At 39.0% G+C, this 27,154-nt stretch overlaps 2 protein-coding genes across 5 annotated transcripts in view; one reads left to right on the forward strand and one right to left on the reverse strand.

The window, feature by feature from the left end:
- Positions 1 to 313: 313 nt before the first annotated feature.
- Positions 314 to 10,221, forward strand: f9a (coagulation factor IXa). Of its 2 annotated transcripts, none has more exons than XM_053630866.1 (8): positions 314 to 443; positions 633 to 817; positions 935 to 959; positions 1,075 to 1,188; positions 1,302 to 1,433; positions 6,146 to 6,411; positions 6,548 to 6,674; positions 8,207 to 10,221. In XM_053630866.1, the coding sequence occupies exons 1-8, from the start codon at positions 377 to 379 to the stop codon at positions 8,785 to 8,787; spliced, it is 1,497 nt and encodes a 498-aa protein (XP_053486841.1). In that variant the 5' UTR covers positions 314 to 376; the 3' UTR covers positions 8,788 to 10,221. The 2 variants fall into 2 exon arrangements, with proteins under 2 accessions (XP_053486841.1, XP_053486842.1); XM_053630867.1 differs by having other exon boundaries at positions 648 to 817.
- Positions 10,222 to 10,597: 376 nt separating this feature from the next.
- Positions 10,598 to 27,154, reverse strand: part of mcf2a (MCF.2 cell line derived transforming sequence a) — a 42,234-nt gene continuing 25,677 nt past the window's right edge. For all 3 annotated transcript variants that reach the window (XM_053630860.1, XM_053630859.1, XM_053630861.1), the window contains 21 exons: positions 26,971 to 27,090; positions 25,967 to 26,158; positions 25,663 to 25,854; positions 25,264 to 25,435; positions 24,402 to 24,478; positions 24,150 to 24,232; positions 23,009 to 23,075; positions 22,769 to 22,884; positions 21,937 to 22,006; positions 21,699 to 21,791; positions 20,536 to 20,628; positions 20,237 to 20,362; positions 19,840 to 20,061; positions 17,482 to 17,574; positions 17,305 to 17,383; positions 17,140 to 17,200; positions 15,249 to 15,349; positions 15,032 to 15,141; positions 14,783 to 14,895; positions 13,777 to 13,880; positions 10,598 to 12,976 (listed from right to left, as the gene is read on the reverse strand). In XM_053630860.1, the coding sequence (XP_053486835.1) occupies positions 12,936 to 12,976; positions 13,777 to 13,880; positions 14,783 to 14,895; positions 15,032 to 15,141; positions 15,249 to 15,349; positions 17,140 to 17,200; positions 17,305 to 17,383; positions 17,482 to 17,574; positions 19,840 to 20,061; positions 20,237 to 20,362; positions 20,536 to 20,628; positions 21,699 to 21,791; positions 21,937 to 22,006; positions 22,769 to 22,884; positions 23,009 to 23,075; positions 24,150 to 24,232; positions 24,402 to 24,478; positions 25,264 to 25,435; positions 25,663 to 25,854; positions 25,967 to 26,158; positions 26,971 to 27,090 (2,325 nt within the window). In that variant the 3' untranslated portion in view covers positions 10,598 to 12,935. The remainder of the gene's footprint in view (positions 12,977 to 13,776; positions 13,881 to 14,782; positions 14,896 to 15,031; positions 15,142 to 15,248; positions 15,350 to 17,139; positions 17,201 to 17,304; positions 17,384 to 17,481; positions 17,575 to 19,839; positions 20,062 to 20,236; positions 20,363 to 20,535; positions 20,629 to 21,698; positions 21,792 to 21,936; positions 22,007 to 22,768; positions 22,885 to 23,008; positions 23,076 to 24,149; positions 24,233 to 24,401; positions 24,479 to 25,263; positions 25,436 to 25,662; positions 25,855 to 25,966; positions 26,159 to 26,970; positions 27,091 to 27,154) is intronic.

A 27,154-nucleotide genomic window follows, 5' to 3' on the forward strand; every position in this document is an offset into this window, starting at 1 on the left:
GCATTTGCATGTTGGCTAACTGTCCTAAATGCACAGATTAATAGATATACTTAACCCCCCCCCCCCCCCCCAACAGCTAAATTAACATGTTTTCAGCAAAGATAAATGATAAGCCCCATATGTACTTGAACGTGAATAAATTTCTCTCTCACTCACTCACTCTCACTCAGTCAGTCAGTCAGTCAGTCACTCACTCTCACACTCACTCACTCACTCACTCTCTCTCTCTCTCTCTCTCTCTCTCTCTCTCACACACACACACACACACAACTGCAAAACAGTGTGGGTAGAACAAACATGCTTTTGCACTTTGGAGTGCTGGCTCAGGTTACTTAGCCTCTGACCGAAGCGTGGAATAAATTTGCTCTCCGCAGTCATGGCTGTATTCTCTGTTCTTTTCATTGTTTGGGTTTTGCTACAGCAAAAGCTGCAGATCTCTGCAGGTAAGACATCCAGTAGCTCACAATGCTCAAACTAGGACAATGGAAGACATGAGTATGCGATCAAAATGCCTCTTGGCTTTCCATAAATAACAATACATGCAACAATGCTTTAAAGACTAGTAATGGAAGAATAAGTGCCTACTGTAAATATGGTTTTAGAGATCTGTGCTTAGTACTAATCACTTCAAGACTCTATCTACCCAGGGCCAGTGTTCCTGGATAAGTGGGAGGCAGATACTGTTTTGCAGAGGTACAGGCGTGCAAACACAGGTGCCTTTGAGGAGTTTTTTAAGGGGAATTTGGAAAGAGAGTGCTTCGAGGAGAGGTGCAACGTGGAGGAGGCCAGAGAAGTCTTCGAAAATGATGAGAAAACAGTGAGTAACTGAAGAACTCACAATACTACACGTATCACAGAACTCTGTACCAATCACTGTACTGTACAGCACAGGTGTGACATGACTAAACTTATGGGTTTTTTGTGGGTTTTACAGATGGAGTTTTGGTCAAGTTATGATTGTAAGTTATTCCTATAATTGTTTACTGCAGCTAAAAGTTGTTTATATCTTGAATACATTTAAAAAAAAAAAAAAAAAGAAGAAATTTGGATCAAAGAAATATTTTCATATTACAGACGTGAACCAGTGTAAAGCAGCACCGTGTAAAAACCAAGGCACATGTGAGGACCAAAAGAGTACGTACATATGTCACTGCCAACCAGGTTTCACTGGACACAACTGTGAAATAGGTGAGACCAAAGATCTCTCTCTCAAAAAAAATTCCCATTAAAAAAACAGCACAATGTCACAATGTAATTTCCCAACATGACCAATGAGATCCATGTTTGTTTACACTGCTTAGTGACTGCCCGGCACTGTGATGTTAACAACGGAGGTTGCATGCACTTCTGTTCCACACTGGAGACTCAAGGTGCAGCGTGTTCTTGTGCTACTGGGTACAAACTAGTGGAGGAGGTCAAATGTATGCCTGAAGGTAATCTAGTATATACAGCTTTTACAATGACTGCTGAGATTCTCTTGCATCATCTAACATTTAAACCTTCAACACAGAGTGCAATTAGTCAAGGCAAATAGCACATTTAAATAGCACATTTCATACACAATGGTAATTCAAAACGCTTTACATAAAAATTATAAAGAAAATACAAGGTCTTAAAAATATATCAGAACAAGAAATAAAAGTAAATACAAAAATGCATGAAAATGAGCAGGAGATAATGGGTAAAAAGGGGAAATTTTACAGCGCTGAAATGATGCAGCTCAATCAGTAAAGTGCAGCATAGTGTTCAGTCAGTAAATGTGAGGCTAAAAAGACCTGAGGACTGGAGTTCTGATTTTTGGTTCGGGTGAGAATCCTGGCAGCATCATTCCGAATGAGCTGCAACTGTCTAATGGTCTTTTTGGGAAGACCGGTGAGAAGTCCATTACAGTAATCCACCCTGCTGGTAATGAATGCATGAACAAGATTCTGTGTCTTGACTGGAAATGAAACACCTACTTCTCGCTATATTTTTGAGGTGATAGTAGGCTGATTTGATTATTGCTTTCACTTGACTACTGAAACTTAGATCAGACTCCAAAATGAAACCAAGATTCCTGATTTGATTTTTTGTCTTTAGACCCCTGGAATCAAGGTACAAGTTCAACTTGAGGCTGTCATCTTTGTTTCCAAATACAGTGACTTCTCTTTTGTCTTTATTTAACTGAAGGAAGTTTTGGCACATCCAACTGTTAATTTCATCAAGGCACTGGCACAGGGAGTCTATAGGGTGGTAATCATTTGGCGACAGGGCTAGGTAGATCGTGGTGTCCACTGCATAGCTATGGTATGCAATTTGGTTCCTCTTTATAATTTGGCCTAGTGGGAGCACATACAGGTTTAACAGCAGCGGTCCAAGGATTGAGCCTTGTGGGACTCCACATGTCATGGACGTCTACTCAAATTCATAGCTGCCTATGTTCACATAGAAACCCCTCCCTTCTAGATATGACCTGAACCAGCCAAGGACCGCCCCAGAGAGCCCTACCCTGTTTTCCAGTCTGTCTAGGAGTATATGTAATTGACAGTGTCAAAAGCAGCACTGAGATCCAATAAAACCAGCACCATTATTTTGCCTGAATCAGTATTTAACTCATTAATTATCTTTATGAGTGCCGTCTCTGTGCTGTGATGCTGCCGGAAACCAGATTGGAAATGATCCAAATAGCTATTAGAGGATAGAAATCAGTTCAGCTGATTGAAAACAACCTTTTCAATGATCTTGCCTACGAAAGGAAGATTTGATATTGGTCTATAGTTGTTTAAAACCATGTTATCCAGATAACCTTTCAGAAGGGGCTTAACAATTGCGGTTTGGAAAAGTGCCTGAGAGTAGTGAGGCAATTATTATGTCTAAGAGATCTTTTCCTAAACACTTAAAACATTTTTGAAAATGGATGTAGGGAGTGTGTCGAGACAGCAGTGCATCAAGACTTGGCAGAAATTTCCTCAACAGTAGATATATTGACATAGTTGTGAAGTTGTTGTGGTGGGTGCTGTCTAATTTCAGTGAAACATGAGGACGAGCTGATCACCATTCTAATGTCAATTTTTTTTTCTTGGAAAAAAAGATCCAAACTCATTGCATTTGCAGTCAGAGAGCATTTCACATGGAATCTGAGTTGGTGGGTTTGTTAATTTCTCTACTGTAGCAAAAAGACTACATGTGTTGTTGATGGTGCTGTTTATAATGTTTGAGAAGTACAGTTGCAATCAAAATTATTCAACCCTAATTGCAAATCAGGTTTATTGTCAAAATTTACAGATTTTCAGCTGTTTGCAATGAACAAATCAAGCAAAAGCGATTGAAATAGTTGAATAACTGAAAATGCAACTTATAATGATTTCTCCAGTTTCAAAATTATTCAACCCCCTGAATAGAATCCCTCACAACAGCACAAATATGCAAAACCGGTGTTGTCTCAAGCACACCTGATGCAACTAATCAAGGGTTATTAGTTGCACCAGGTGTACTTGAGCTGGAATACATGAAATTCCTGAACTGGTTAGGGGCAGATAATTAATGAAATACCTGGATAGGGCAGAAAAAGGAACCAGATTTCTGAGAAGGCAGGTTCTGAAAAACCCTTGAGTGACTGCAAAAGACCTGTAGCAAGACTTGGTGGCAACAGGCACTGAAGTTTCAGTGAGCACAGTAAGGTGCATACTAAATGCAGTTTACATGCCAGAAATCCAAGACATACACCACTACTGACCCAAAAGTACAAGAAAAGTTGGTTCAAAATCATATAAATAAGCCACAGAAGTTTTGAGATTCTGTTCTGTTTAGTGATGAAACAAAATGGAACTTATCAGCACAATGGATCAGCGGTATGTCTGGAGGAAGAAGAATGAAGAAAGAACACACTGTCCACAGTCAAACATGGTGGTGGCTCAGTGATGCTCTGGGGCTGCTTTGCATCCTCTGGCACTACAGGGCCAACACAGTCACCTGACTTGAACCCCATAGAAAATCTCTGGTGGGATTTGTAGAAGGCGGTTGCAGCACGCAAACTCAAGAATATTACTGAACTGGAGGCCATTGCTCATGAGGAATGGATTAAGATTCCTCAGGAACGCTGCCAGAAGCTATGCATCTCGTTTGCAGCAGGTCATAACAGCAAAAGGTGCTCTACTAGGTAATAAAGATGTGTGCCATGAAGGGGTTGAATAATTTTTGAAACTGGAGAAATCATTATAAGTTGCATTTTCCGTTGAATTTGGGAAAACCACTTGAAGCATTCATTGTGTTGAAGTATTTCAATTGCTTTTGTTTGATTTGTTGTACATTTTGACAATAAAGCTGATTTGCAGTTGGGGTTGAATAATTTTGATTGCAACTGTAAGTAAAGTTTGTAGGGGCCGATTCATTGAGGATTGTTGCACTACAGCAGTCATCTAACCAAGTTTCATTTAGAAACATAAAATTCAAGTTGTTTGTGGTGATGAGATCATTGACTAAAAGAAGAGATGAAGGTGATGTTGATGAGAGTGAGAAAGTGTCACATGGGAGTGACTGTACATGAGGCTGAAGCATGATATCTTGACTTCCTTTGCTTTCTTCCAGGAACTCATCCTTCAGTCCTGTATCTTGGAGCCATTCTAATTCATCACAGTCCAACTGTTGAACACTCTGTGGGTGGGGCTCAGCCTGGGTTGAGTTCCTAAGCAGTGGGTGTTTTGGCTGTGCTGTCTCCTTGTGGGGTGTGTTGACCAAATGTCTGTCCAGATATTGAAGTGTGGACCTGTTGTCATCCAGACACTGCAGTGGTGTTTGTGTGCTATTCAGTTTGAGAGGATTGGCACACGTTGCAGATGGATGAAGGAGGGAGAAGAGGATATCATCATTTAACACTCTTGCTCCAAAAGTCTGTTTGGGTGCAGGCCTTCAGATTTAAACAGATCACTTTAACTCCAGAAAAGATTAAAGTTGTCGATGTAGTTCAGTCCTTTCATGTTGCAGGTTTTGTGTAGCCATGTATTTAGACCAAGCAAATGAGAAAACATTTGTTCCTCTGGCTGAGAGTGGTCCACTTATGAACGGCTGAACATTTAATCTAATCAAAGAGTTACTTGAAATCCCTCTTCAGTAGTTCTGACTGCTCTTTCAGAACAAAATTTTTCCCAACATGCATTATAACCCGATTCACAGTTTTATGCTCTAGCAGAATGCTCTGAAGTTCATTATTTACCTCAGAAACCATTGCTTAAGGAAGGCAGCAAGTGGTAGTAGTGCTGCTGCCAATGTTTCTGATAATGGAGTCCCACACTATCAGAGTGCTGGGCTCGGCTGTGGTCTCGGCAGATCGCCGCTGCTTGCTTGACCTTGAGTGCTTGCTAGCTGACGTGTTAGCTGCTGGCTGCTGTAATTATGCCTGGGCATATATGGGGTTTCTTTGTCCACATTCATTAATGGTTCAAATCTATTTTGAAGACTAATCGGGGGTGGAAGAAAACCAGTATTGGTTTGTCAAGTCATGTCGGGAGTTGAACATGCCCTTGCTCCAATCTGCGATGCCGGTGACAACCATCTGATATCTTGAGCATTTTTGGGTTTAGCTCCCAGTTTATACCATCAGTATTTGCTCATACTTTCATCAGTGACTTTTGTCACCTGTTCTGCTGGGGGTATTCTAGCTCTGTTTCACATGTTTAGGAGCATTGGAATCACAGGACTCACCGACTGTAGGCTGAGGGGGTCCACGGTGATGCCCTCCTATGTGTTCTGTCGAAGGTGGCAGTACCGCAGGTAGTTTTGTTTCAAGAACTACAATCCTCTGAAGAAGGGCTTGGCATGAGGCATTTTCTTTCTCATTTGTCTGTGTGGAAGCAGTTGTGTTGTGTCTCTTCAAAAAAAATTTATTTCTCTTTACAAGAGGCAAGTAATCCGCTTTCAGAGAAAAACCCTTTTTTGTTGTAATATTTCAGTCTCAAAAGTCTTTGGTTTTAATGTAGCCACATTTAGTGTGAAATTAGGTTGTTTTGAGCACTTTGCTGAACAGCTGATGTGAAAATATGAAGTTAGAATGTAAATGCAAGGGAGCAAAGCACAGAAGGGTAAGCAAAAGCGTCCAAAGAGTAGTGAAGCAGGAAGTAAGACCTTAAAATATATTTAAAATAGATATTTTTTGTTTGTGTGTTTGCAGTGAAGTTCCCCTGTGGTGTAAGAAAAAAGAGCACAAGGATCTATGTGAGGTCTTTACGCTCCACTTTGACTAACAGAACAGAACCTGACAGAAGTGTACACCCAAGTGTTCTCATCACTAACCAAACCGTAAGCCACAAGAAGGGCAAAATCACACCTTCTCGTACCAAACTACCCACGTGGTTCTATAACAACACAGAGTCAGTCAACAATAGGACTCGCATCATTGGTGGAGACTCAGCATCGCCTGGAGACATTCCCTGGCAGGTACAGTGAGAGTGTGGGCAATTTCACAACAGCTGTTACTTATGAGCCATCAAGGATGTTGGAATAAGCAGTTAAAATGCAGCATATGTTATTTTGACAATGTATAAGCATGGCTTTGCTGACTGGTGTACTGTAGGTGGCGTTGGTGCTGCGCTCCACGCAGCAGGTGTTCTGTGGAGGTTCTATTCTAAGCGAGCGGTGGGTCATAACTGCAGCACACTGTATACAAGAGAGCAAGCAGACAGCGTTCTTCATCAGAGTAGGTAAGACTCCAGTCTAACAGCAACAACAAATATGTTTAATTTAGTATTTATACAGCATGATTTACAAAATTTTCAAACCTAGTCAGTTGGAAAGTAGAATTAAAAATTACTAATAAACACACAAACACAGCAGGTAATTAATGCTATGTATTCACCTAAACCTCAGTAACTAAAAGGAAACTTTTTGTCTCTTTACTTTTTAAAGAAAAGGTTTAACTAAAGAAGGGTTTTCATAGTTATAATATACAGTACACTCACTGAGCACTTTATTAGGAACACTACTAATACTGGGTGGGGCCTCCCTTTGCGCTCAACAGCCTCGATTCCACAAGCTTTTTGGAAACATTCATTTGCGATTATGGTCTATGTTGACTTGATTTCATCACACAATTCCTGAAGATTTTTTTTCAGGTGCACTTTCATGCTGCTAATCTCCCATTCTATCATATCTCAAAGGTGTTCAGATCCAGTGACTGGGAAGGCCACTGAAGAACAACTCATTGTCACGTTTATGACACCGGTTTGAGACGACTTTTGCTTTGTGACATGGTGCATTATCATGCTGGAAGTAACTAATAGAAGATGTGTAAATTGTGGCCATGAAGGGATGCACATGGTCTGTAACAATACTCAAATAGACTGTGGCATTCAAGCGATGATTGATTGGTATTATCATGTCCAAAGTGTGCCAAGAAAACATTTCCCACACTGTTACACCACCTCCACCAGCCTGGACTGTTTACACAAGGGAAGTTGCGTCCATGGATATAAATGATGTTGGTGCCAAATTCTGACCCTACCATCTGTTTGCCTCAGCAGAAATAAAGATTCATCAGACCAGGCTATGTTTTTCTAGTCTTCAACTGTTCAGTTTTGGTGAGCCTGTGCCCACTGCAGCCTCAGTTTTCTGTTCTTGGCTGACAGAAGTGGAACCCTAGGTAGTCTTCTGCTTTTGTAGAGCATCTGTTTCAAGGTTTGACATGTTATACACTCTGAGATGCTCTTTGCTCACCACAACTATAAAGAGTGGTTTTCTGAGTTACGGTAGCCTTTCTGTCAGCTCGAACCAGTCTGGACATTCTCCTTTGAGCTCTCTCATTGACCAGGCTTTTCTGTCCATAGAACTGACACTTATTGGATGTTTTTTCTTTATTCTACCATTCTGAGTAAGGCTACTGTGCAGGAAAAACCCAGGAGATTAGCAGCTATAGAAATAATCAAACCAGCCCACTGGGCACCAACAGTCATGCCACAGTCAAAATAACTGAGATCACTGAGATTTTTTCTCCATTCTGATGTGTGTGATCATCATCCGAAGCTGCTGGCCTGTATCGGCATGATTTTATTCATTGCACTGCTGCCACATGATTGGCTGATTAGATAATTGCATGAATGAGTGGGTGTACAGGTGTTCCTAATAAAGTAATGATTCATAAATTAGATCTAAATTAAATTTAGTTAAAATGATCCAGGTCATTTGGAAGGTGACAAATCCAACGCTGTTCTATACTAACATGCTGCATGTCCCACAGGTGAGCACAATGTCAACAAGAAAGAAGGCACAGAGCAGGACCTAGAGGTGGAGAAGGCTATAATGCACCCTCGCTATGACCCATCAACCAGCCTATACAACCATGACATTGCTCTTGTGCGCCTACGCAACTCCATCCTCTTCACTGACCATGTGCAGTCCATCTGCCTAGGGCCCAGCAGCTTAAGCGAGACCCTGCTTCAATCTGGCACACTGGCCACTATTAGTGGTTGGGGCCGGCTGCTCTTTAATGGGCGAACTGCAGAGACGCTTCAGATAGCTGAAGTGCCATACGTGGATAGAAGCGATTGTAAGGAGAGCAGCAGTGAGCGGATCACACACTACATGTTTTGCGCTGGCTATCAGGACGCATCAAAGGACGCATGTCAGGGGGACAGTGGGGGACCCCATGCCAACCAGCATCAAGGAACTTGGTTCCTTACAGGCATTGTTAGCTGGGGGGAGGAATGTGCCAAGAAGGGAAAGTATGGCGTATACACACGGGTAGGCAACTACTACAAATGGATACAGTATGTGATGGGGATCACAAAAAAGAAGCCATCTAATGATGTTGAGTTTTAATTTGAAGAGTTTTGTCTCTCGGGACTGATTATTATTATTATTATTATTATTATTATTATTTCAAGATACTATTGAGCACCAGTGTTGGGTAAGTTACTCAAAAAAAAGTAATCCAGTACAGATTACTAATTACTACTTTAAAATTGTAATCGGATTACATTACTGATTACTGCCTGCATGTAAAAAATAATCAGATTACTAATTACTTTACTTTCAGAACATATCAAACCTTCAAAAATACACTACAAAGTGAAACTCATAGTTCTTTCAGTAATTTTAGCGTGTGTCAATGTATGACATGATCTGAAAAAAGTTGGATTTATCATAAAACTTGCCTGGGCATTGTCACTGTGTGTAGGACTACCAGGCCGATAAAATATAGAACTTTTCTGACTAGGTTAGTTTGGTGTCGCTAGCCAAGGGGAGACACAGCTAATCTATCATTGTATGGGTTTAGCTGCTACAGTGCCATGCAGAGTACATTATCTTTCCTTATGCTCGGCTCATATGATGTTCACGTAAACTGGAATTCGTATAGACATTTACACACCTTGTTTTCCTGCTCAGCATCAGAGGATGTTAGTGTTTCAACCCATGAAAAAGAAAAAAAAAATCTGCATATACCTATTTTTCCTCACACTGACTGTGTGAGCGAGCGTTTGGCAGAGTTGAGACTGTCAGCCAATAATACAAGTATTTCCATGTATTTTCCTGTAAACCCTGTCTGATTGGTCCATCCTCTGTTCACTGAAGATATAAAATTTGATACTTTTGTAACGTAATTTTATTGACATCAGTAATTGTAATCAAATTATGTCAATTCAAAATGTAATGCGTTACATTACTGCATTATCAGAAAAAGTCATTAGAATACAGTAAAGCGTTTCTTTGTAGCGCGTTATACCCAACTCTGTCGAGATGTAATTTCAAGATGTTAGTCCATGAGAGGTAATTATTGTTTGAGCATCTAGCTCAATATAGCTATTAAGTGTTTCTTTTGATGCTTTTGTTGACTGTTTCAAAGAGACAAACACAAGTACATTTCTATGTAATGCATCTATCATCTTTAGATCTAAATGCTGAATAGACCATAGACTGAAAAAGTACAGTTCATGTTATGCTTCTTAAAGGAGTTTTGTTGGAGTTGTTGACAACTTCTAAATATGAATGATTTATTAAATTAATTGCAGTTTTAGGACTACTGCCAGCATTTGTGACAATATTTAATAAAGGGGGGGAGACATAAAAAAATTATTACTCATTTTTTCCTGTGATACAGAATGATACATAGCCATCAAACAGTGTCCTATATTTCCAGTACTTGATCACCAGAAACAAAAAAAATTCAAAATAGGGTAATGTTAATGTAATGTGTAAATGGGATCATTTTCATATGTCAAAAGAACAAAAATAAAATGTATATTAAGACTTGAACGGCTTAGTCCCCATTCAACTGCTTTTGACTATGACAGACAAAATACCAAAGTGTACTTAGCATTTCTTTAAAGCGAGCATAAAAATAGGACAGGATTCAAAATGCATGTCATGCAACACCCCTCTCCCTTCACTACTGGACTGGCAGAAATCACTTGATAAATTCATCTCTCAGAGCCCAAAAACCACGCAGTGCTGCAGCTTTGAACTCACGCACTTCAGAGGAAGAGAAGAAATGTGGTATGCTGAGAATATCTGACACTCTAAGCCTACTTTTTGATTATGTGTGCCTAAAAAGACTCTTGGCCCAGTTCTGAAAAACCGCTGGATCTCCCCCATCACCGATCAAGGCCTTTCAACCATTTCAGGGGCTTTTCAGAGGGGGAGGGGGAGAGAGAGAGAGAGAGAACTCTCCAATTAAAACTGCATTTATAGAAAATCATTTATTTAAACATATATATTACAATTGTCCATATAAAAATTAAGTGCTAAAGTTGTTACATTTACAGTGTAGTGCATACTCAAAATGAATGATTTATTTACATAGTTCAAAGCTCTTCAGGCACATTAAACTGGAAATAATAGTGTGCAATGTCCATGTGACAAAGATGTTATAGATTTTCGGGGGCTGGCACAGCATTCTGAACTGTAAAGTAAGAACGTACTAGCAAAATAAATACATTAGCACCGTAAAGATATGTGCGCTTTGGAGTCAGTCCTGCTGCTTCACCAAACTCATTTCCACTTCAAACGCCAGCATATCAAAGACAGCCCTCCAACTGGGGGCTTGATTTGATGTGGTAAATTCATATAAGTCCACAATCAATATTTAATTATGCGCTGAACCCAGTAGGCACATTTCATGTCTGCGGTAGAACCTTCTCTAATAGTAAGCCGAGATGTATTAAATAATTTTAATTTTTTTTTTTTTTTTTTTTTTTTAATAAAGTGTGCATTTTTCATTTCAACTTGTAGCTCTAATCTCAAGCCCTCATGACTTAATTAAGGATCTTCATGCATACGTGTGTTAATAATACACCGAAGGTCTTCCAAATGCTTATTCATTAGGATTTTTTTAGGCAGAAAAAAATAATCCGAAGATTCTGTGACCTTGTTTAAAGTGCTTTTAAAATGATCTGGGGCCAGAAAAGCTACAGTACTGCTCACCGATTCCTAATGAAATGCTGCATTGTGGAATAATATGTTATTGTCCCTAAATCTCTCAAAGAACTTGAGAAGGGTATTCAGCCAAATGTACAAGAATCAGCACCTCAGATCCATGTTTGTGTAAATGGAAGGCCATATTATAGCCAGTCTATAGACACACAATTATTTGTCAACATTATATTTTAAGTCTGTTCAAAAAGAATCGAGAATCGGGTCACACCTTTGGTTTTCTTTGACGACCAGTGTGTGTGTGTGTGTGTGTGTGTGTGTGTGTCCATCAGAGACATTTAACCTCTTCTAGGTGGTGGATGAGGAAAATGAAAAAGCCATGTAGCTCTTGACTCTTGCTGAAATGCTGGTCCTTTTTTTCAGTCCTTGGAAGACGGATCTTGGAAAACATTCAAAATTAGAGAATGTAGAATTAGTGGTGGGTATTGTATCATAATGAAATACTGGTAAAAATCCTCATATATATTTTAACTGGTGCCACACAGTGCTAAAGTGCCTGGCTGCAATGTCCATTTGTCAGCGCAAATCCGTCAAGCATCAAGTCCAGTCACCATGCGGGGAAACAGAGAGGCTGTGGGTCTCTCAAATCCACAAGACAACTAAACTGAAGACAAAGCACTTGTTAGGAAAAAAATCTGTATCCTCCATCATGGGCAACTGATTTGGGGGTGATTTATACTATATACTGTAGACCTTTAAATAAGCACAATGCCGTAATTCTCTCATCAACTCCATCTGCTAAAGACTCCAATAACACGTCAAATACGGAAATATTTTGGAGACAATTTTCAACAGCAATTGCAAATACAGTTTAATCCTAATTGTGGACGCAGGCACAGATGATTGTGCCGAACCATCAGCACGTTTTCCTTCATGGCCGTCGAATGTGACTGACGTCATCTCCAAATACAAACACGCCCCGTAGTATACTCACACCCCCTTCACTGATTGACAGGTTTCTGTGCAAGGCATTGGAAATGCAAATACAAAGGGATTTGAGATTCCGTTTGAAGTTTGTCAAGCGCTGTACGCAACCCTGAGGAAGTGAAATAGCAAACGGGGTGAATGCTATTGCTATTTTGATATGACAGGATCATAACTCGTAAGACATGAGAAATGCAATTGCTAATGGACTTTGCATCTCCATTTGAAATTTGGCAGACACTGTATGTTTGTGTAAACAAAAACGCAAACAGTAATACATGATTTACATTTTCATTATACCACGATTTATGCATCCACAATTAGGAAACGCAATTGCAAATACAGTTTGCAATTGCTTTTGAAAATTGTCTGCAAAATACTTCCATATCAAACATGTCACAGTACTTTATGTCAAAGACTTTTTGAATATTTTTGTTGGATGCAGCAAACAACATTTCCATAAGTTCCAAAATGTTAAAAATGTCATGATAAAAATCTCTGGCTACAGGGCCCACCCCTGTGTAGAACAGAGCGCAGCCGTTGTGTTCAAGTGTCGTGAATAAAGCTGACATATCCATGAGGCTGAACATGCCAAAAGACAGACAGCGTGGAGTCTAGAGGGAGCTGAGCTTCCATTTTTTCAGTTTTCCTGGTTCTGTAAAGGACACAGACCAACATAGAAGATATAAGACTATACACAGAATCAAAGATGAAAAGTATGAAAGCATAGTATATATATGTGTGGCGGTCTGGGAAAACATGTCACTGTGACTGAAGTCCGGCAAGCAATATTTCTGCATATAAAAGTAAGTTTTTATTTAGTTCATAACCTTGACTATGCTTTGTGAATGCAGAGATGAATTCAGATTGAACACAGGGTTTATGTGGGATTGCATGATTTACAAACTGGGTTGTGAAAGAAAATCACAATCTTCTCTTTTGTTTTATATTGCTCTAACTATGAAGATGGATTTTGTGTTCTACTAGTTACTGTGAGTTGCATTCAAAAAGTCCCATTTACTCTGAGAGTACATGCTATTTTTTTCTATTCTGACACTGCACTACATTGGGGGTTCATCAGTAAAAATGGACAGATTTCTCAGTCCATCTACCTTCTTTAGTATCTCAAAAATTAACAGAGAAATATTCAGGTTGGTGGTAAATAACAAAAAGCAACCAAAATGACAAGGACTTGAGGTCACAGAGAATTCATAACGTCAATTTGGGCAAAAGTTTGCCCAAAAAATGTGGAATTTTCAGTTGAATTTGGGAAACCACTTGAAGCATTCGTTGTGTTGAACTATTTCAATTGCTTTTGTTTGATTTGTTCATTGCAAACAGCTGAAAATCTGTACATTTTGACAATAAACCTGATTTGCAATGGGGGTTGAATAATTTTGACTGCAACTGTATTAACATTTGCACCAAAACAACTTTATACAGGACACTACTCACCTTGCAGCTGGTTGGCGCGCCCTCTGCTGCAGCTTCCCAGAATGCCATGCAGGCCTGAAGCAGAAAGCCTGTCCTTCTGTTTCTTGCTCAGGTTCTTCCCCAACCTACAAGAGACCATGGACCAGTTTCCAAACACAAACACTTACTGATTTTATCACAGGAGAAACAACACCATAGCTCTGTTTATGACACTGTTCATTTGTAAAACACCCAACTGAACACTGTAATTCCATATTTGGATAAAATCATGTACCAAATGTACACCAGTACAAACATGATAGATCAGGCTGGTTCTTCAAATCTGGCACTCGAGGTCCACTGTCCTGCAGAGTTTACCTCCAGTCACAAACTCACTTATTTCTGTGAAAATTTCAGGTTCGTATCTGGTCCCACACCAGAGATATTCAGCCCGAAAGCGAAGGAATTTTTTTTTAATTTGCACGTTATTGCCCCCATAAAAACCCCGGGAAGTCTCAAACCTGAAATGTTCTGCATGCTACCACTATACTTACCTAAGTACCCTCTAAAAAAATAAGACTGAAACTTGAACCCTTCCCATTATAAACTGACAATAAACATAGAACTGTGAGCAATCTTGAGCATTACATTTGGACTTAAGTTCTAAGTAAGTTTCTAAGGAACAAGAATGTGCAAAATGTTTATATATACACACACATGTCCCTTGTAATGTGCTCTAGAGATCAGTTTTTGTTACAAGTAGGCGAGTTTTTGTTACCTGAGGCGAGACATTGAGGTTTCTGTAAACAGCTGTATAACCAAAATTTGTTGTGTGCCATGACACAAAGATGGCTGCCGCAGTTAAACCAAGTGAAAAAAAAACCTGGTGGTTTTGTAATGCCAATACACAAGTAATCACTCAAAAAAAAAATTAAAAACGGTCGAGCAACCAACTTTGTAATTATTGGTCCACTCGAGATGGAATGACCCCTATCTAAATTCATAAACACAAATGTTAACATGAAATGAAGAAGTAAACAGAACACACCAATGACCGTCATCCTCCTCCTGCTGCAGCTGTATGACATCACCACACTTAATGATGAGGTCATCTGGACCGTATCTGTGAGAGCCTGCTACAGCCTTGCATTTCCTTGGGGACTGGTAGATTGTGAAGGGAAGTGAATGGCAGGGAATACAGGAAAGAGTATTAAGAAAATATTTCTGGGAATAAATACACTGTGCCTGTGTTGGTCATTATGGCTGGACTCTGGAGGGTGAGATTGAACACACTCACCAAACGAACAGTGTCCTCCTCTTCAGTATCAGATATGTTAGAGAGATTAGCTCCACTCCAATCCTCCAGATCCTCACAGATATCAACTGAGTGAGTGGCACCTGGCCAACCTGAGACACACACACAATCATAAATGAAGAGAGAAGTATTAAATAGAAACAAACACTGTGTCCTCAGAAACAATACATGTTACTAAGCCCAGCTGGTGTGTACGCACTGTGTCTGTTGTCTTGGTGCTGTGGAGAACGGCTACATGGGTCTGGACTGCTGTGGCCCGACTCCGTCTCCTCCGAGCTGACTGACGCTCTTTGCTTTTTGCTGTGTTAGGTGAGGAACAGGATACACTAAAGAAGCTGAATGAATACTCTCTCAAACACACACAATTTAACCAAGGAAACTAGCCATGTTGTCCAACAGCCCAGCATAAACTGCACCAGAAGATACAAGCCTGCATTCAGATTTAGGAACATACTGAACTTATTAGAGCACAGCCACATGCTTAGCCAAAATGAAACAAAAGTCATTAAGATGTGGTTTGTCAAGATTTGTCAAGGATTTTATTCAAAGCTTATTTGTTCACCACTTACCTGTGAGTGATTATTGCACTTTTTTTTTCTAACAAAAAGAAATGCTTGTATTGGCCTCCATTTCAAAAAGTGAGGGATATTTCATTCAAACCCTGATAGGACATGATATGGTTAACTATCAGTGAAAGCTGATTTTGACTAGATACTAAGATCATGCCAAACATCAGCTACTTTTTCAAGCATTGTGACTGAAATACTGCTTCTAAGCATGGTTTCAGCAGACACAACCATGGAGCCAAACCCAGTGCTGTTGGTTTTCTCATCATTTGCTTTATCATGCAGAACAGCATTATGGATGAGCATGTAGAAGGTTTCTAATGGTAAGCTATGACATGAGGGATGTGCAGCTGCAGCAGCCCTGTGTGTGTGATGAAAGAGAATCAGAGCGGCCCGCTTTACCGCGGAGCGTCAGTGGCGCTGGGAGGGGCGAGCGAGGCGTGGGCTCCGGGAGCGCAGACAAACACACGCACCCGCTGACACGGACACAAGGTCCAGATGTGGCAGGCAACCTGTAAGGACCCCACGGGAAGGCCGCATGGCCCTGCAGGAGGACAGGCAACCACACACAGTGCAGTTTCATCCTCCCCATCATCACCACCACCACCAATACACACTTTCACCTTTTATCATGAATGTACTTTATACTAACTATAAACTATCATACTAACAATATACACTCAACGTCCAGTTTAATAGGAACACCTCTATCCCTGCACATTCATGCAGTTGTCCAATCAGCCAATTATGTGGCAGCAGCACAATGCATAAAATCATGCAGATACAGGTCGAGCTTCAGTTCACTTCAAACAACAGAATGGGGAACAAATGTGATCTGATTGACTTTGACCTTGGCATGATTGTTGGTGCCAGACAGGTATTTCAGAACCTGCTGATATCCTGGAAGGATTGTTTTTACACACAGAAGTCTCTAGATTTTACACAGTGTTAATGATTGAGAATGGTCAGACTGGTTCAAGCTGACAGGAAGTCTATAATAACTCAAATAGCCACTCTGTACAACTGTGATAAGCATTAAAGCACCTCAGAACACACAACACCCTGAAACTTGTAGCAGATGGGCCACAGCAAATGTTCACATGATCGGTTGATAATTGCATGTATTAGCAGATGTACAGGTATTCCTATTAAACTGGACAGTGAGTGTATTTATTTATTTATTTTAGTTTGACCGGTTAAATGGACATTATAATATGTTTTTTTTTATTGCAAGTTTATTGTCTGGATAGGGAACGGCATATTATTGTGCTTTTCCTTGTGCCATTTTAAAGATGGTTTGTAATGCTACAAGGGTTGTGAATATACTCAGTATATCTTTCATATCTACACGCTATTCCTATTCTGTTTCTACAGTATATATTCAATGTATAACTGAAGCATTAGGCAGTGTAAGAGCAGGACAGGGAGATGTTTGGAAATCAAAGGCTAAAGAAGCTGAAGAGTGGGAAAACAGGTAAACAGCTGCTAATTGTTTAAAAGGGTTGAATTTATCAAAAGTCTTACCTCTCAGAGAGGGGCGGAGACAGAGGAAACTGCTCAGTCTGGTTGGGGTGACAAAGTTCACCTAAGCCAATCACATGGTGGGAGAATTCATGAGGAATATTTTTTTAATGTAAAAAAATAAAAAATAAAAACATATAGTCTTTAATGCTAGATATTTATACTCACCTTTGAATAATTTCTGCTGGTTGGTGAGAATTTTTCTAATTGCATTCAACCAGGCAAGTTTCACCTCCACTGTAGGGGCCTTATGATCACAAAAAGGCAAATTATAATCATGTAGAAGATTTTTTTTTTTTAAAGCTCATATTAACCCTTGACACAAGCTCTTCATGAGGACCTCACCTGCACCATGTATACCTCCTCTCTGCCACTGTACCAGATCTCAAACTTTTTCACATCTCCTTTCACATTCTCTGTGATGCCCACAGCACTCATCTGCAAGAGGACATGCAGAACCACTTTCAATTATCACTTCACTGCATGCACACACACACACACACACACACACACACACACACACACACACACACCAGGGGAGGCAAATGATGACCCGCAGCTTAGATCTTTATTATAAATCGAAACAAACCAGATGGGACATCTTTCACAATATTTATGAAGATGTCTTTTAAGTCAAAAGAAGTGAAAATAACTGGAATACCAACAGCACTAGCTGCTACAGCTGTACTCAAATGAACCACTACATTTCTCTAAGATCACACCATTAGAACAGACACCTTGATTTCTGCTAGAAATTCAATCTACAATGCATTTTTTCAGAATACATCTAACTTCTGTTACATATATAAATACGGTACATACTGTAAGAGTCTGGTTGGTGATATATTTTGGGTCTTGCTTTGCACATGTACAGGGAATAGGACAAAAAAGTAAACTTGGAGAACACACACACATACATATATATATATATATGTATACATATATATATATATATATATATATATATATATATATATATATATATATACATACACACATATATATATATTAAACACACACAAACAGAGAGAGAGAGAGAGAGAGAGAGAGAGAGTGTACTGTGCAAAAGTGTTAGGCACCTTTTTTTTTTTCATACAAACATTGTTATAGATTTTTTCATTTCTATATTATCGAGTCAGTACAAAAAAACATTTTAGATTTCCAAACATTAGTTTTCCAGCACAAAATAAAATGTTACAGAAAAATGTTTGTATGTCAGTAAAGAATGCAGCATATTAAGTGGTTACACTTTTCAGATTAAAAACACAATGAATGCTGCTGGATTTTGCTGCAAAAATAAGAAGCAAGTGCGACAGTTAAAGTCTCCAGAAGAACCGTGACTGGTTCTGCAACATGCTCAATAAAACTTACAGCTTATTTCCTTATAAAACTGCACTAATTCTACCTGAGACTACTTTTTTTTATTCTTCTGTCACACCAAATATTGACTTTGTTTCATTTTACTACTGTTTACTGCTCTTTACGGTATTTAAAAAAAACAAAACACTAAAAACATTTAATTTCATTATTTTGAAGGCATCTTTGCTCTAAGCATTTCTTTGCATGTGCTTTAGTGGGTAATGTCAAGGGATTTCAACTCATGGCCTTCCAAACAGTGTTCCAACATGTTAACCTAATGTGCTAATGCATCTTTTCCCATCTTACTCAATAGCTGTTACAATTTTTCTCTCCAGCTGGATACTGTCATTCTGACATTTATGACATCTGTTGTTATTTTTCCCCATGTTGACTATTTTTCTATATTTGTGATTATGCTGTTCTTTTCAGCCATCACTTTGGCTTTGACCCCAGTATAATTCAGTCATTTAAAAAACATAACTGCATTACTATTGCATTTTTTTATTCTGTTGCTGGTACATAAATGAGCAAATAAGCTACGGGTTTGCTGGTTGTAGTTGTAGGAAATTTTGTTCTGTTACACCGAAACATTTACTACTACATATGCTTTCACACAGACTCCTACAGTTGCACCTACATGTAAGCCTGCAATGCGTGAAAGGTCCTAGCTATGACCTACTGTATTTATCAATTATGACCAAACTGGTGAAAATCCTGTAGTTGCAATCATCCCCTGAACTGGTGCTTCTGTAAACCTCTATTGTAACCAAATAAAATCAGTGACTACAATATGTTTACATGCACATTAATATTCCGATATTAATCGGAATTTGGCAGCATTCAAAATTACTATCGAGACATGTAAATGACGCAATCCAATTGCCGATTCAGATTAAGACAATATTCTGATTTCCACCCCTGGAATATGCCTTTAATCGGAAATTTATTGCATGTAAACACCTTATTCAGAGGAATTGTGGGCACTAACAGATGCTTAGTTGTGTAGTCTAGGTATTTATGAACGGCAACTCAAGCTAAACAGACATATTTACATATACAGGAATATTCCGATCCCTGTACGCATATAGATACGTCGTATTTGGAAAATGGCTGCAACCAGAATATAGACCTTCAACGGAATTTGATGTGCATGTAAATTTAGTCAATGTCTCATTACTGATGATAATTTCTTGAGTGAGTATTCTGAATTAGGATTATCTGAGACAAAATAAAGATATGAATTCTATGTTTCACACAGAGACATGCATATTGCCATGCAGGGCTAGGATTTTTCTGCCAGATTGTGAGCGTGTGTGTGTATGCATGTGCATGTGTACTCTATACCTTTAGACAGTGTTTGAAGCTGTAGGATGACGTCTTATTAGCATGCTCGCCATGATCTTCCCTGCGCTTGCAGAAGAGGAGTGCGCGCTCATATAGGAACAGGTGTCTTTGCATGGGTTTGAAGCGTGCAAGCTCCTTCATTCGTGTTGCACCCCTCTTATGACTGATCCACACACTAAAGGAGCCCTGCATCAGGACCCGGCCCAAATCACAGAGATCACCCTATCTCACACACACACACACACACACACACACACACACACACACACACCCTTGCTTTAATCCTGACCAAAGCACAATGCTGATGTGAGACAGCATTAACATCATACTGGATAATGCATAACATTTTCTCTAAACTGCATACAACACACAAAAAATGCAGATACACAGTGTTCACCTCATATCCTGTGATAGCGATCTGGTGCATAGAATCATTAACTGATTTGAGCAAGTCCAGCATGGCAGTTAGTGCACCCTGCAGCTCAGAGACCCTCTCACAACCCGAGCTGTACTTCAGCAACTCCTGTACAATATACACACATTGTGATACAGATCATATTCAAATTTCATCAGTACACTGAAGATGTGTTCTGTAATCAGTGAATGTGCTCAGCTGACTCTATTCTCTATATCCAACAGTATATATGGTCTGTGTGGAGTGGAGTGTATGGAGTGTGTGATAATGCTTGTGCCCACCTTCAGAAGGAGTTGGTACTTGGTAAGACGCTGAACTGGTTTCAGCAGGTATGAATCCAGAGCAAGTTTGTGCTCTAGCTTCTTTTGGCACTCCTGAAACATGGGTGAACACAAAGCAACACATCTCAACACAGCCTAAATGTTTAACAGACCATTCACATCATCAAACGATAGACATCTTGCTCTGGTTTTCTTTCTGTTGTCAAATTACATGTTTTTGTAAAACCACACTATAAAACAATTTGCCTTAGCAGGTACAAATATCTTGAATATAGGAAAAAAAAAATCAACCAAGTAATTTCTTTAGTTAATCAATTCGGGGTTTTTTTTGGTTTTTTTTGTTTTTTTTTTAAACAAATATAAGTAATATTATTTAGCCTATTTCTAAATATCTTTACATCCTTGAAATTTTCCATTGGCAGATCATTTAGCTTATTTCAAGTGTTAAATTGTAGAAAGAAGCCAAATCTGCCAATAGAAAAAGATTGCAATAAGTAAATATCTCTAAAAATAGTCTTAATTGAGTTATAACAATCTCATAATGAGAATTAGATAACATTTCCTGTATTCAAGATATCGTCACTAAGAAATTATATTTATTTTTTTTGCAGTGCACTGCAAGTGAAAATATTCAGAAAAATGGGTGTATTGAATTAATATTTCTTATTATGAGATTATAATAAATCAAAGATAAGATTATTCAGCTTGTTCTTCGATACATTTAGTCATTTTCATATTCTATTAGCGCATAATTGTGCTTCTTTCTAGAAATAAATACTTAAAATTAGGAAAAGCATCTGCCTAAAGAATAAGACAATTTAAAGCTTGAAATGAGTATTTAAAAAAATTATAATAAACTAATAATTAGTTTATCGTATCTAACAGGCAATACTAGATAAATTTGACTGTACTCAAGATATTTTCACTTGCTAAGATGTCTTCTTTTTTTTTTTTTTGCAGTGTGCACCACATCAAACAATTCATTATTTAATACAGAAAAATTGTAGTCTTCAAAGCTTTTGGGTGAATTAAGAATTTAAAGCCATTTTGCATGAAACGTTATAAATAGTTAAGGGTTAGTGGTCACCGCCTGTCATTAATATGAGATCCAAACAAATTTCAAATACTTAGTAGAATTCCATTAAAACAAGTTAGTTTAATACCCGGAAAAAGGCACAGTCAGAAAATTGCTTCCATAACGCCTCTGATCGCGGCTTATTCTGACAGTAACACTCGTACACCTGGAAGTTCTCTTTCTGAAACGAAATACACAAAATTTCCATACACTACAGCACAAAAACAAACCAAATGAATTATGGATCCATCATCAGATTACACAGAAATAGAATATCACAACAGGTTTTGACATGCTGTTGTTAAGCTACAGATGTTATGGTATACCCGTTCTAGAAAACATGCTCCCACAGCTTCAGGCGTGTCCAAACAGCTCTCCAGGTCTTGCAGGAATACTCTAGAGAAAACAGGCCATTAATCTCACACAGTCATTTTGGACAAAATTTAATTAAACTTTATCTGTCCCCAGAGGGCTGACTGGTTGCTAGACATATTTCATAATCATAACCAACACAATATTACTAGTGCCACCGGACATACTCATTATCAAGACATGCGTACATAAATTTGGACCAAAAACATGTATGAAATTAGGACCAGGATTTTTACTATTGAGTTGCTTTAAAGCTCTTAACATTCTGAAGCATTCACAAGCAGCAGTGTGCCAGAACCCCCAGAACCCCCAACCCCCCAACCACCCCCATCCCCTCATGACTGCTCTACACTCCTCCAGCTGTTTTCTCATTGGCTTGCTCAAATCCGTATTTCACCAGCAGCTATTAAGTGATAATTAAGATGCTTTAATTGGCAGAACATCTTCATGCAGGCAACCAAATTGCCAATCCTGCCCATCAGAGCTAAATACCCAGCGGGAGAAACTGGTCTCAAAGGCACTGACAAATGGAGCTGAGCAAACATGATAAGTTGTGTTTGAAAGTAGGGGAGGAAAAAAAAAAAAGCAATAAAGGTGTGTGAGAAAATGGGATGCTCTGAGCCACTGAGCTGATGTGTGTGTGTGTTTTTTTTCTAACAGCCTGTTTTATCTCATAGGAAACAGGGATTACTTATCATCCATGTGCTAGATTAGTTTACACGCTGCTCATCAGCTGTGGCATAATAAAGTTTGGAAGACGATGTGTGTGTTTGTGTGTGGTCTTGCCTGCTGTGAAAATTGTAGATATCAGGCAGGTTTCCAAACAGTATATCTCTCTTGTTGCGTAGGCTGGTGGGCAGGAGAGAAGAGAGGGAGGGGTTGTCCATCTCTGCCCTGTAGCCCTGCAACACAGTTCCAGTTTGTACAGAGCAGCACAATCTCAGCTCGCTGGTGCAGCTCTTTTTCCGTGCGTAATTCAAGCAAAATCAAATTTCACCAAAACTCTTTCATCTTAAGCATTCTTACCAGCAACACAGTCAGAAGCTCTTCTACATATATTCTTTCTGTCTCGATCATCTCCCTCATTACACGACTAGAGAAAAATGCACATAGACACACAAACATACAATGACATACACACACACAAGCAAACACACATGCACATCCAGGTCAATGAACATTTCTATATTTGCTTTTCAGTACACACTAAACAGAAATGGTTCCACTTATTCATTTATAGTCTTCGCAATTTTACGTTGAGGAACATTGTTCTGAAATTGTTCCACAAATTGTAGATGCAGTTTTTCACAGATTGGTGAACCTCTACCCATCTTTACTTCTGAAAGACTCTGCCTCTCTATGATACTCTTTTTATACCTAATTATCTTACTTGCCAATTAACCTCCAGCTGTTTCTTTTTAGTAACACTTACTTTTCCAGACTTTTGTTGCTCCTGTCTCAACTTTTTTGAGACGTGTTGCGGCCGTCAAATTCAAAATGACCTTATTTTTTCCTTAAAACAGTCAATTTCCTCAGTTAAAACATTTGATATGTTTTCTATGTTCTATTGTGAATAACATATGGGTTTATGAAATCTGCAAATCATTGCATTCTGTTTTTATTTACATTTTACACAGCGTCCCAACTTTTTTGGAATTGGGGTTGCAGTAATTAGAAATGAATTACTTTGTTAAGTAATTAGTTAGTTACTTTGAAGTAACTTACCCAACACTGCAGCTATAAATAGGACATTATAGCAGCTACAAACATTCATTCTTGCTCAGTTTCTCTTTCCCTTAAACTTAATAAGAGGGGAATAAATGCAGCTGGCAATGATACCAAGAAACTAGAAGGCGCAAAGTCTTAAAATTCCTAAGAGTCTCCCGTGGTGAAAACTGACTGTTCCAAAGCATGGCACTAGAGACTCTTTCCATAAATCTTAAACAAATGTGTCCTTACAGAAAGGTTTATCATATCACATATGTTTCAAACAATTGATTATTCTCCTTAGCTTATACGGAGCGTCCACCATACAAGTCACTGTGAATCATCAATCTTTTAACCAATTCAGATTTGGGAATTCAACAGTGCTGTGGTATAATATATTTTAACAATTAAAGACTAACTTATTTCTTCTGTCAAGCACAGAAAAACAGAGCTGACTCACTGTTTCAGCAGGTCTGCTCCATCCTCACCATCCACTACGTAGGACAGAAAGTTGCGGTTCTGATAGTCGTGCAACACCTCAATCTGACACAGAGAAAAAATCCATCTTATTATATTTAGACCCAAGTCACATGAGCGACAATGCCTAACATACACATATTAAATGCTAATCATGCATGTATTGTATCTGTATTGTAAATGAAGCAGCCAGCTGTACTGTATGACACACGGTACTTCATTCGGACTCCTTTACCTTCCTGGAGTTTGGGCTTTTCCGTGTTGTTCTTTTGCTTGAGAAGTCAAAGGTGAATTTTATACTTGAATTGAGATCTGTGGAGCAGGAAAAATATTGATAAAATAAATTCACCACAGAAAAAAAATAAAAGCTGGAGGAAATAAAAAATCGGTTCTTGTATGAGTAAAGACATTTTAATAGCACAACATTAGCCTGTTAATACTAAAGATGTTCAGTGTACTTTTACATGTACATATAATTTGTACTCACACATATTTGTGTACAGAATTGTAAATATGTAGTTAAGAACAACGCTTCTGCACAGAGCAAAGAATTAGGAGATAGTAACCAGCTACTCTTGGGTATGAGAGATCACTCAGAAAGAAGCTTTATAGCTGCCTGGTTCTGGCTTTGATGTGTTTTTTAGATGTGTGGAACAAGCAGGGGTGATCCTGTTGTGATCCAACACAGCAGGGGTCAGTATCTGCTCCTGAGATTAAGACTGATTGGATTCTTCCTAACCTCCTGGCACTGAGCCCTGCATATCTGAATATGTGCATTAACCACAGCTCCACTAAAACTCTTCACTTTACACTATATGTGACTGTTGACTGTGGTTTTTACATCAACTAAGCAACATCCACCACGATATCCTTTTGATATCTAGCAGCGCTTTCCTTCCTCACTTTAATAATAATAATAAAAGATAATGGTGGTCGTAAACGTTCAAGAGCACTTACTGCATCCTGTAGATGGCTTTGTTAGAGTTTACTGTATCTGGAGTGCATTTTCTCTAGGCTTAGTACATACGCTATTTAATAAAGTGGTGTTTGAGTTCCTCTGTGCAAGTGTTAGTAGGATAGATATATCATCAGTGTACCAGGTTTGGGGGAAAAGACTGGGGACTTGGTACGTGTTGGATTTTCTGGTCGAGGTGCTACTAGCTGTACTGGCCGCACATGTTTGTCTGCTAGTTTCTTCAGACAGGTCTGTCTAGTCTGGAATAGATTCTGTACAGAGGCATACTTCTCAAATGTCTCCTCTATATGAGTCTGGAAACAAATGGACACAGGAGACATTGATGTCAACCAACTCTCCCTGCTAAATCAATCAAGCAAACATAGAAAATGATATATTTTGCTTTAAATCATGTACAAATATCTCTTATACATACATTATATATATATATATATATATATATATATATATATATATATATATGGCAAAAATTATTTGCAAATCATGGGTCATCAGATTAACTATGAAAATAAAGGATTACCTGTAATTGAGGAGTGAGAACGCACTCATATTCCATAAGCAGCAAGTCTGGCCCAGCATTAAGGAGCGCTGGCGCCCCCTCCTGGAACTTCTCTAAATCACTCAGAGCTGCCTGAGCACCTTCTTTAGAGTGAAATTTTTCCAACTGCTGATTGGCCAAGAGGTACGTGCCATCATCACACCACTTCTGGGCCTGCACACAGGAAATACAGACAAATAGTTCAGCTTATGGATTTGGAATATGAACAAGTCATTCTTAAATCTTTGTGTAAGATGATTCCTGTGGAAGAGTGTGTTAATCTCACCTCCTCTAGGTGTTGCAGTAAGGTCTGCACTTGTATGAGTGTTTTGCATTTAGCACTGATGGCAGAGTTTAGTGTGTCACAGCGGTGTCTGAGCTCATTACAGCGCTGTACGATCAAAGGCGTGGCATAATGATGACCTGCAGCCAACTGGTGTCCAAGCAATATCATCACCTGGGCCCGAGTCATTTCCTCCTTACAGGAGAGAAAAGAACGTCAGAGTCAAAGATTTGACATTTTTATTTTTGGCATTGTCATTTTTGGCATCAGAAAGTTGTTGAAATTAATAACATTTATAAATATAAATACTCGTCTGTTCTCTCATAAAAATGTTTACAGAAAAACATATAGTTAGGTAGAAATTAAGTTCTAAGTATATTGTTATACACCATAGTGGTATAACAAATTTTCTTCTGTTTTTGCAAACACTTCTAATCTTTCACTCAAATACACTACATGGCTAAAAGTTTGTGGACACCTGTCCATCAATCCATATGTGTGTCTTCTCCTAAAGAACTCGAGTGGCCTGCACAGAGCACTGACCTCAACCCCACTGAACACCTTTCTGAGGGATTAACTGGAACACTGACTGCACCCTAGGTCTCTTCACCCGACATCAGTCCCTGACCTCACTAATGCTCCCCACAGCCACGCTTCAAAATCAAATGGAAAGCCTTCCCAGAAGAGTGGCAGTTATTATAACAGAAAAGGGGGACTCAATCTGGAATGGGATGTTCAAAAAGCACATACTGTATGGCTGTGATGGTCAGGTGTCCACAAACATTTGGCTGTAAAGTGTACAACCCCATACAAACCCTTTTGAGAACACAGACATACACTCTTAGGCTGTCCTTCTTGGGGAACCCTTAAAGGGTCTATGTAGAACTTTACAACAGATTTTCTTCTCATCAAAACGGCTCGTTAGAAGAACCCTTTAAGGAAGCTAACCTTAAGTCTTCAAAAGAACCCTTTGAAGAACCCTTTTTCTAAGAGTATATTTAAGCTACCTGGGCTCGTTTCTCTAGAATATCCAGCTCTTTGATGATCTGCTCGGTCTGTGCCAGTGTTTCTCCTGTAACAATGAGCTTCCTCTCCTGAACACTCAACTTCTCCAAAGAACCCTCCATCTGTGAGAGACAATACAAGTCAAATATAGTCTTTTCTCCATCACATTGTTTTTGTGCACAGAAA

Source organism: Ictalurus furcatus, chromosome 8, assembly GCF_023375685.1.
Source record: "Ictalurus furcatus strain D&B chromosome 8, Billie_1.0, whole genome shotgun sequence".
In the NCBI taxonomy this organism is placed as follows: domain Eukaryota; kingdom Metazoa; phylum Chordata; class Actinopteri; order Siluriformes; family Ictaluridae; genus Ictalurus; species Ictalurus furcatus.

What these genes read in the sequence shown, in the direction of transcription:
- f9a (XM_053630866.1), top strand. Translation starts at nt 377, where the DNA reads ATGGCTGTATTCTCTGTTCTTTTCATTGTTTGGGTTTTGCTACAGCAA. An exon ending in TGGACACAACTGTGAAATAG is followed by an intron (nt 1,189 to 1,301) that starts GTGAGACCAAAG and finishes TACACTGCTTAG; the next exon opens with TGACTGCCCGGCACTGTGAT. An exon ending in GGTCAAATGTATGCCTGAAG is followed by an intron (nt 1,434 to 6,145) that starts GTAATCTAGTAT and finishes GTGTGTTTGCAG; the next exon opens with TGAAGTTCCCCTGTGGTGTA.